Source organism: Epinephelus lanceolatus, chromosome 14 (genome assembly GCF_041903045.1).
Source record: "Epinephelus lanceolatus isolate andai-2023 chromosome 14, ASM4190304v1, whole genome shotgun sequence".
NCBI classification, from domain to species: Eukaryota; Metazoa; Chordata; class Actinopteri; order Perciformes; family Serranidae; genus Epinephelus; species Epinephelus lanceolatus.
This window is the reverse complement of record NC_135747.1, coordinates 8,061,578-8,072,993: the sequence shown is the minus strand read 5'-3', so window position 1 is coordinate 8,072,993 and position 11,416 is coordinate 8,061,578. Positions and strand designations below refer to the sequence as shown.

The 11,416-nt window shown below is 39.1% G+C and overlaps 1 protein-coding gene across 3 annotated transcripts in view; it reads right to left on the bottom strand.

Annotated features, from left to right (window-relative positions):
- The window catches only part of LOC117251514 (nck-associated protein 5-like), a 110,821-nt gene that overhangs the window by 28,255 nt on the left and 71,150 nt on the right, over positions 1–11,416 (bottom strand). For all 3 annotated transcript variants that reach the window (XM_033617903.2, XM_033617902.2, XM_033617901.2), the window contains exon 8: positions 834–1,013. In XM_033617903.2, the coding sequence (XP_033473794.2) occupies positions 834–1,013 (180 nt within the window). The remainder of the gene's footprint in view (positions 1–833; positions 1,014–11,416) is intronic.

Genomic DNA, 11,416 nt, shown 5'->3' with positions numbered 1-11,416 from the left:
ACACCCTCCAGAGTTCCTGTGTCAATTCCTTGACATGTTAGAGACATGCCCACTCCAGGGAGGCCCCACAATGGATTGGGGGTACCTATGGGCACATCCCATGGATGTTCAATCATATTTGGATCTGGGGAATTTGGAGGCCAGGTCAATGCCTTTTGGTTTTTGTCATGTTCCTCGGGCCATTCCTGAGCAGTTTCTTAAGTGTGGCATGGGGTCTTTTTCTGCTGGGGGGCCACTGCAATCAGGGAGTATCATTGCCGTGAGGGAGGGTTATTTAGCCCACAGCGATGTTTGGGTGGGTGGAGGGCGTCAAGTGGCATCCACATGAATGCCATGACCAAAGGTCTCCCGGCAGAACATTGCATTGTAAAAAAATGTTCACTGTTACTAACTTCAACCACCACTGGTTTTAATGTTTTGGCTGATTGGTGTATATATGGTAAAATGACTTTTGTAGCAGTTTTTTTTTTTTTTTTAAAGATTGAATTCATGCTCAACAAAGGTTGTGTGATGAAGGGCCTTGTTATTTTTAAGCATTTCATTTATTTTTTTTTTATAGTATTGTAGATTTCTTTGTTTTCTTGGCACAAAAGGGGGAATAACTAACAACTATACAATAAACAACAATATAAAAACATGGCGATCAGGTATCAGCTACCGGTACAACGGCCATCAGCCATCACCCAAATTGTTATTTTTTAACATCAGTATCAGTTTCAGCATCATATCTGCCCAGAATTTCAAAATCGGTGCAACCCTAATTAAGACTGTAAGTATATTATTTTTGACAAATTCCAAATACTTCAAACCAAAGGATGATGAATGAAACTCACCTGCTTGGAGAATCCACGTCCTTCTGCCCACGTGTGGGAGCCACTGGAGTACTCACTACAAGCACTGGATAGAGACAGTTCACTGCCACTGCCGCTACCACTACTGCGTGGGCATGTTAGACTCAGGAGGCTGGGCCACCTTCCTGCAGGAATACCTGCTTTTCCATTCCTTTGGATGTCCTGGAAAATAAATTGTTACGTAATAAATAAACATAATTTAAGCGAACACAATAAGGAAATGCACTTTCGCTTATACAATTATTATGAAAACGGTGCAGTTAAGGACAAAGTCAGCATTGCAGGCTTACACTGACACAGCATTGGTAATAAGATAAATATTCATAGGATATACAATTTAATTTATCAGTACAACAAATATTGTAATTATGGCTCACATTTGCACCAGTGAACTCAACGTTTGTTCCTCCACCTAATCCTTGACATTATATTCACTAGATTCTCTTTGCAGTCTGAACGACAAACACAACCTAAAAGAATGCCCCATGGCTCTCCATTTGTCTCTGTCACAGATCTCAGAGAATCGATATGCTGGATACATAGCTGTCTCTTTGCAACCAAAGGCTAATTGAGGAATGCAATGACATTTTCCACTCCACTCGATAGATGGCCTCTTGTAAAATGCATGTTTTCATGTTTCTCGGGTCTTGCAGGTGTATCATGATAACGTTTTGGTAGTTGGTCAATGAGACATGTTGAAGCGATGCCTCTGTTCTAACACAATTCACTGAGCATGGAGCCTCTTGGTGTGTCTGCTGTTCATTTATATTTCAAACATAACTGCACAATGACTAAAGACTTAGATAATGGTGCTTTTGTGTTGGTCGGAGTCTACAAAATGAACCAAAATCAACATTCACATATTGTTCCACTGACTTAGATTATTCCTAATAACATCTTTCACTGGCAACCCTTTGCCCACACTGTGCCTGTTCATCATAAGTGACAGGAAAAAAAAGTGCATTGTAAGCCTCTTGACTGAATAGGATAGTGTAATGGCAGGCAAAAGTATAACTTATAAAACCTTGTAGAAACTAGATATGACAGAATATTGTCTCTAAAAATGTCTTCAGCTGATGCAAAATACTTGTATTAAGAGACACGATGACAGAGGTAGCTTTGAAAGAAAAGTTGAAAGCCTTGAGAGGACTTTCACTGCATATTTTATCGAACACATTTTATTTTGGAGTAGACTTCCTTGTTTTAAATCTGAAGAACTAGTTCTCTGTAGCGATCAAGCTGTCATCTGCCCATTTAAGGTTAACTGATTGACCAGATTAGTTGCCTCCCCAGAGCTCATAGAAATGTTTAACTCAGCTATGAGCCAGAAAGCTAAGGCTATGCTAGCAAGATTCAAGTCAAAAACATTGCGTACAGTTGACTAGCAGTAAATATAATTTGACAGTCTTTTTAACAAGACTAGCCAGGTATCTCATTGTCCCCAAATGAATATTAAGATTTTCACGAACTAACAATTGGCCGTATGCACCATCAACTGCAGCCTGAAGTAGCGGGTTGAATAGCGAATGTAATACAAAGTGTCAGTAAGTTCAGAAGGGCAGTGTATTTCTTGCAGCTTTTGTGTTACAGTTGCCATCCTGTGGTGTTTAGAGGATGAGGCACTGAAAGATTACAGTCAGTGTTGGAAATAAATCGTAAAAACGGGGGCTCTGACCCCATCTCTGTTGCTATGGTTACTCATATTATATACAGGCTGGTCAGCGCATCAGTTTAGAACAGAGAACAGACAGTTTCACTGGAACTACATGGTAGGCGTCCTCTACTGCAGCCAATCAGAATTGAATGTACACCCAGACCATGGTATAATGATTGATACTAAAGTGTTTTCCAGTGTTTCTGTTTCACAGTGGTTTATATGGATTTGCTGTAAATGAAATACAAAGCTGTGACTTCTCTGACTGTGTAATGGCCCATATAATCTCTTTAAACAGATATCCGCATATGTATACAGAATCTGTAGGTGACAGGACAAGCTTTTGGTACTGGAAGCATTCTGGCTTCCATTTGTAGTCATTTCGAGTCCAAGTAGTATTGGCCAATCACATTTGAATGGACAGTTAACAGTGTGGAGAGGCAGAGGGCATTGGCCATAATGCAATCTTGGAACCCATCTGCTATTGTCTCATAACAATTAGCTTTTTTATAATGTATCTATTTATACCAGCGCATGGAGGAGAAAGTCTTGGCTTGGATATTCATTGGCTACACCAGATCAACCCAACATATTGGCCCTCGCCCCTAGAGGCTTTATTGTCATCAGACTGGTACTCGATAGGTTCTGAGATTGTGGCCCTCATATCTCCAGTGACTGTAATGTAAAGGAGTCACTAGTACTGCCTAACCAACTGGGAATCAACATCGAGCTGTACAATTCTGTATAGCTTGTAGCCACTTTTAGCCTTTGGTTTTGGTTTTTCAAAGGTAAACTGACAGTCTTGCTGCCCTCATCAGTCCTAATGAGCTGAGTGTGCAGATTCAGCCTAGCACAAAATGGCAAGGAATAAGACAACAGTGGTAGTTGGAAAAAAAATAGCTAGCTTAAGAACCAAATATTTTATCTTATCCTGTTATGAATGACAAAAGAACTAATGGTACCAGTATACTTCTAGGTGGAAGAGGTTGTTCATAACCTTGCCCTCATTGTAACCTTGACACTTTGATATAAACTTTACTTAAATAAACTAGGTTTGCAAAAACAAACATGGTACTGCTGAGATGACTGTTTAGCCTTTCATTTTAAATGTTTGTTGTTTCATTGTTCATTTGAGAAACACTTGTTGCTGCAGAATTTTGTCCCACCACCAAAGACAATTGATCTGACTTTTTCAATGTTTATATTGTCATATTATAAATGTATTTGTGATCATTTTTGCTTTATCTTTTTTTAATGCTGCTCATTTGTTATCCACAAAACAGATTCAGGTCAGACAAACAATTTATACCAAATGCAGTACTTATATGGATCACAAATAAACCATTTTACTTTTGTATTTATATGGCCCAAACAAGTGTGTGAGAAAATAAATTTGTCCATTCTCTGTAGGTATGTAAGTCTCACAAAAATTGATGCATGGGCTCAAACAACTGGTTTGCATTTGGTCCTGATTTTTTTAATGTCCATTTTGATAATGATAAGTTGCAATGCATCAAATTGCACTGAAAAGGCAGAAGGTAGAAGAAGCCTGGATTAGAAAAGATCAGTGTTTAATGTTGTTGCTTCACTGTTTAGGGTCCACTTATCTGTGAAGGACTTGGGTCCTATATACTAAGCCTAGTATCTTACTAGGAACTGCTGGCATTATTCAATGACACGCAGCAGATTCTGTTTGCAACGATGCCATTTCCAATCAGAGGGACCCAAAGGTGTCACAAGTGTTGTGACCCCATTTAAAATAGCATTGATCGTTTGCAAGGCTGCCATGGCCAGCTTCCTCTCAAAGTCATTAGTGTCATCTGTTAGCAATAATTAATGTGAATAGGAAATAATTGCATAAGGGAGCCGGGGACTAAAGTGATTTGGTCTATTCATTGATATTCACCTATTATTTGATTATCCGTGCTAGCCTTTATTTCACGAGCACTGCGGGAGGAGGCCACATTTGACCATGCTTGTGAGGATTAATCTTGGAACTAATTACAGTTAGCATGTCGAGGGGTATCTGAGATTTGACACAAGTGATCCAGTTTAACAAAACCCTCAATCATAGTGGAGCTGTGCTTAAAGTCAAGGGCAAATTTGAGGGCTGTGGAGATGTTTTTCTCCTTCATATATTTTAATGTTTTTCCACTTTGTGCAATGAAGTTTCTCAATATTTCCTTACCGTTTCATAAAATTCAGACATGACAATTTATAGGGTGAAAGAAGATTATGATGCTTTGATTGTAACCGCACAAAAGCTACATCCAATATTTGTCATGTAAAAAAAATGCTAAAGGCCAAACATTTTTAAAATACAGAATAAATACTATCTAAATGTTAGCAGAAATCATCAGTTTTCTGGATATATAAACCATAACCTACATTTGCATTCTCCACATTACTTTAATCACAGTAATGAGACACATTGGATGTTTTCAGCATTAAATCAAATATCAAACATGTGGTAGAGATCTATTTTTAAAGACAACATCAACTGATATGCCTTTCATGTTTTTTTTCTTTTGATATTACCATTTAGTCATTCAGATGCTCAGAAGGTTCTGTGAAAAGAGAGATCACAAAACCATGATTCACCAGACATTTAAAAGCTCAGCGCTGGCTTTTTCACCTTAAAAGTACATCTACGTCTTGACTAAAAGGAAAAGTAAGTGAATAAATAAATGTATGACACATCTAAAAATGTAAGTGCTAAAATGACTTGGTTTTGTGCAACTGTTCGCGTAACTGCTCACTGTCTGACTGTGGAAGATCTGAGACAGGAGTGAAGCAGATTATACTGCATCCATTTGTGTGTTGTACTATATGTGTAATTATTTTTCTTCCTCTTCTTCACATTACAACCTCACTACTGTCATTATCTATAAGTAGCCATGATGTAATCAGATTTTTAAGGGGGACAACTATTTTTTAATAGCAATCCTTTATTACAAAGAGGGGGTGTAAAGTGTTAAAGATGTGGGTGCTTACCAGGGTAGAGGGTACCACAAAAGATGCTATCAAGTTGCAATATGGGATAGGTTTTCACAAATTTATAGCAAAATAGTAAATTACTGGAATACTCCTTAAGAATGAAAACATAGCGTCATGGGAGGGACTGTATCTACTTATCATGAAGGCCTTAGACACACCCTGGCATGACTTGTGTAAATAAATCATATCATCCCTGCATCCATCCAGCCTTCTCAGTCAGAATAATACAGTAGCATGTCAGCTGGTGGGTCTACAGCTTATGAAAGGTTCTCCACAGAGAATATGCTATTAAGATGAGGCTTTTATCCCAGGCACCTTACAGCACCATGACTTCATACATTTTTATGTTGGATTTCATAATGGAAATCTAACCACTAACCCTGGCAGTTCTGGAGATTTCTCCGCCAACTAAACCGTACCTGCAGTTCACACTATCACAGTATACTTGGAGTACACAGACATGCATCTGGCCAGCAGTGGACAGCACTGACAGGAGGGGTCCAACTTTCCTGGTGTTTGTTTGGAATTGTTATTTGTGTTGCAAAGGAACTTTTCGGAGCACCCGAGCAAACGGACAAAGTTGTATTTGTCAGGACGGTACTCTGTATTTCATTTTCTGAATGTAAAAATGGTGTTCATTTTGCATTCAAGCAATTGACTCAGACAGTTCTGTCTGGGAAATCAAAGTTGTCTGATATCAGAAAGAACTGTCTACTTGTTACACTATGTTTCCATCTTCATTCTGAAATAGGTGATAGACTTGTTTTTCATAGCCCATAGACTACAACTGTGTACACCGCCTTACAGTGGACAAACATGCCTCTCTCTTTTTGTACTGGTGTATCATGTTTGAAGTCACGGACAGGCCGGAAAACAGGTTGTTCAACAGTAGAAAGCAGCATGGAGCTCAGTAAGAATGCCATGGTGGTTAAATCACTTTATGTCTGATAATTATTCAGTCTCTTTCAAACTGGATGCCAACTATATTTGGATTGATGTTCAAGTGCTGCTTGGGCAGAGACAGACGGTATTTAGTGGTGGTCCATCACTGCATTGTGCTGGTAGAGGGACTAAAGGCAGCATGTCCACCTGGGTGTTGTATTTCCATCAAAGCTGATCGGAGCTGGAGCTGATAAATACCTGTGACTACTGCAGAGTCATCTGATCCCAAGAGTGAATGCCGATTGTAACCTTTCCCAGTACATTCAAAAGCAAGATGTTGGTGGGTTTAGTGGGTTAATAGTTTTTTTGTGTTGTGGGAAAGGGGCTTAACTGTTTCTGGGGGGAAGGGGGAATCATTTTTCTCTAACTTACCACTGGAGATTAATGTATCCGCCTGGGTTTTCAGAGTGGAGTGGAATGAAGTAAAACAAACTATGACGTCAAGCAATATTGAGAAGAAATGTCCATTTAGATCAACCTCGATGGCAGTATCTGTCTTGTCTATACCAGGCATCATCTTTGTTATTACTTCTCATTGGTTCTGGCGCACTGCATGACAATGCTCGACAACAGCTTGACAACACCATTAGTCACCGATTAGTTAATCATTAGTCCCCATGCACACTCACTGGATTGCTTTTTTATTCTAACTGAGGAACCGTTGGTTCATTCCACAATACTAGATGAGCCAGTGAACATAGTGGGTGGATTCCAAGGTCTGGACCCAGGCAATGATTCTGTACCAGTACTGGAAGAAGTATTCAGATATTTTACTTAAGTAAAAGTACCATTACCACACTCTTTTTCTTTCATTTTCTTTCTCTTAAACTACACCCACCAACTGTATCAGTGCATAGAGGGAAGCATGCATCTACTGCTGGCTCACCTTGCACCTCTGAGCCAACAAACATTACAGCTAAGCTGAGGAGGACAAGATTAATGTTTATATTTCACTCTATTATCAGCATGAGCCTCTTGTCCATGAGTAGATGCACACCTCCTTCTGTGCGGTGATACGGTTGGTGGTGTATTTTGGTAGAAAAGAAATAGTTTCTACATGAAGCAGCTAACAACAAGATCTATGGATTATCCTCAGTAAATGGGTCATGATTTCTGTGAAGAGACATTGCTGTTGAGTTTTTTGAATGTATTTTTTGGTGCTTTGAGCACCATCTATTTCCATTATATTTGAGAGAAGGCAAGCACCTCTACGGCCAATATCCCCAACACTCAGCAACTCACACCTAAACAATCTAGACTGATAGACAGCACAACAAGTAAAGGGCAAAAAATATATTTTTTTGACTTGAGGGAGAACTGTCCCTTTAAAGCGCCAGTAATTTCCTCTAACAGCTGGGCAGTGTAGTTTTTAAAAAGTACTTCAACTTGCATTACTCAGAAGTGTCAGTAGAAGTATGCTTTTTAGAAACATTCACAGTGAACTCAGCTTTCACTCTCCTTTTTTCTGGATATAAAACCTGAGAAAAACAGTGTAGACTGTCCTTGATATTAAAGTGGTAATGCACTATTATGATATTTTCAGATTCACTGCCATTGAACCAGGTTGCTGATCAACAGACCATTCAGACACAAGGACAATGCACTTTAGCTTCCATGGAGTTCACTTTAAATTTCACAATCTCATCAAAATTCATCCATGCGTCCCGCTGAACCGCCCAAAGCATGGTTACACTAGACTCTTCAGACCACAGTCTTCTCCGGTCTAGTCTTTGAAACAGTTACCATCTTCACTGCTCTCACCTCATCCACAATCACATGCACCGACTACCACCACATCCACCTCCTTGTCTTCAGGTCTCTTATACTTAATATTTCTTGCTCATCTACACCTTAGCTGTCTTTCTTATTTATGTCACCTTTGCCTCCTCTGCCCTCTTTCGTCGCTGCTGCTCAGTGTTTTGCCTGCTGGGCTGGGCTCTAACTAGATGCACTGCTGTTCACTTTGGTGTCAGCATACAGAAAGAAGAGGGAAGCAGGGGTAGGTAAATGGTAGGAAAGAAGCAGACCTCGTAAACTAGTAGCTCTGCATTGTGTGCTAAAGAACTTATTGTTTTAAATCTGAGCTTAGTGCAAGCAGAAAATGTATGCATGTGATCATCATATATTGTGACTGTGTTATAAATAAGGAAGGCAAAAACAAATGCACAGCAAATACATTTCCAGACACTTCAAAAGGGTAAATAAATGTGACTTTGTTATATGAGTTCACACAACAACAAAACCAACTGATGTTTTCAGTACTTCAAAGGGGCAAATAAATTTTACTTTATTATATATTTGCCTTTATCTTTGACTGCAGCCCTCCCAGGAAGTTTATCTGAGCCAAGAGGCACCTGCCGCTGTTTAAAAACCTTGCAGTCCCGAGCCTCTCGAGTGTCGCTCTGCTGTTGAATTCCAATAACATCGTGACAGACGACTCTGTCACAGAGCCACCAGACTTTTAACAGCTAGGACTCTTTGGCACAAAGACACAGGAATACAATGCTGCATTTGTAAATGGTGTGACCATTTACTGAAACATCTAAAGTCACAGTCTAATCACAGAAATAAAATAACACATTTTCAGAGCTTGCCTTATAATGCACACTCGATTTCAGACAGAAGAGCAGGGTCCTCATTTCTAGCAGCCAATTGTTAATTTTGTTGGTTGAAATGACAACAGCGATAAGCAGATTTTTATCAGCATAGCCATTTTATTCTTTTTATATATGCACTTTGTATATTTTCACTCTTCCCACTTTGTTTTGCAGCAATATCCCTCAGGATTAATAAAGTTTTATCTTATCGTATAACTTGTCAAGCTAACGTTTATGTTATCTTCATGAGTTGGTTAAAAAAATATATTTTTTTACGTTTCCAGCAGACTCATTTTGAAACCTGTAAAGGACATCTGGAACATGCTCTTAATGGCCACAAAACATTAAGGCTAAAGTTGCATGACCCAGGAGTACCAAAAGTCAGCATCCTCACCAGTTGGTGATCCATGTAGAAGACATGAATATAGATAAACAGCATCACTGTTGTAAAGCATTGTAGAGTTAGTTAGTATGAATTTAATTTAATTAAATTTTTAATTTTATATACTTTTATTAATCCTCCTGAGGAGAAATTCAATTTTTTCACTCCGTTGTCATTAACACACAGTTCCAAATAACACACGCATGCACAAACAGGACCTATACATGCACAAAGTGGAGAGATGTCAGAGTGAGGAGGCAGCCATGGTCAGGCACCCCGAGCGGTTGGGGGGTGCAGTGCCTTGCTCAAGGGCACCTCGGCAGTGCCCAGGAGGTGAACTGGCACCTCTCCAGTCAGTCCATGCTCCGTATTTGGTCCGGATGGGGGCTTTGAACAGGCAACCCTCTGGTTCCCAACCCAAGTCCCAATGGACTGAGTGGACTGAACTACTGCCGCCCCTATTCATACAGGACTAGATTACCATAGGACCTCATGTGATTTAGAAATTACCCCCCATATCTGTGTTTCATGCGGCACATTCGATTAGCAAAGTCTTTATTTTACTAAAATGTATTGACATTACCCCCTGCATATGGTCATAGCAAGATTAGCCTGATTTGCGCCCAAAATGCTGTCAAACTTTCCTATCTAATTTCAGCCTCCACAATTCTCGACTGGGAAAGAGGCAGAAAAAAGGCACAAAGGAAACAAAAAAACTCTCAAAAAAACAAATAAACAAACAAAGAAAAACATCCCAGATCCCAGAGAGGAGATGAGTAATATCACAAAACCTCTGTGTCTGGTGGAATATATAGGTAATTTGCAGTGGAAGTTTTACTTTACAAATTACAGATATGACAGATTTGTGAGAGATTAAAATCACAGATGATCTATGCAATTATTACTAGTAGTGTCGTAGTAATGCTAGTTCTGTGCGAATACATGAAGTGAATTATAGGTGCGGTAAAACTACATACAAAGTAAGTGGAGGGAATCGAAAAGACTATCCAGGGCAGCGTTAATGTAAGAGTGTATCACTAAACTGTTTCAAACTTGACAACATAAACATTCTAAACAGGTCCCTTCATATTTCCTGTTGTAATGATTGTTAGAGCAGCAGCTGACAAGCAAAATATAAAAGACAAAAAGGACATGAGGTCAGTGAAAGCATTCAAATTTTGCATTGAAACCAGTTTGGTGCAATTTCTATTAAAGTCAATAGGGTGGGCACGGCAATGTACTATAACCCATCATATTTTTGTTGTTTCAACCTTGACTGAAAATCCTTTCATCAAATTAAAAAACACACATTACATGATGTTGACTAACATTTTTTATCTAAATGTGCATGTTTGTTTTCTTAGTTATTGATCTCTGAACAGATCTTGGCTCTGTCCATCAGCTGCATATAGCCCAACTCAAGACCTCGTTGGATCCAAGATATCTGCTGTTAACAGGTGGGCTAGTATTGTAGGCTACATGTTTCTGATTATCAATAACAACCCTCAAACTATTAATGATATTTTATGATAATCAGGAGGGCTAACATTAGCTAGCTCTATAATGTGACCTGATATAATCTGGAGGTGGCCCTAATCCCCAAATTATTATAAATCTGGACTATTCCTTTGTTTGTCAATGACCTAAATTAGCATTTGGACCTTGTTTAGCTAACGTTAGCCAGCAGATGCCCTACATTAATCAGGAGATAAAACAGTAAATATTACAAAAGAAATAATCTTTATGAAGGTGTTCAAGGAAAAGAGAGTTGCAAGGTGTTGTACCTTAGGGTCAAGTCCCAGTTTGGCTGATATTTAGCTAACTCTTGAGTCAAGCCATAATAATAATCAGAGCCACTAATAAGTTGATCTGGTTACAACTGAAGTCTGGTCAGTGATAATAGGTCAGACCTGGCCTGTTTGGTCATGTATTATGATGTAGCTTGGAGTAAACACAGCAAACACGGGCTTGAGTTGAGCTATATACAGCTGAT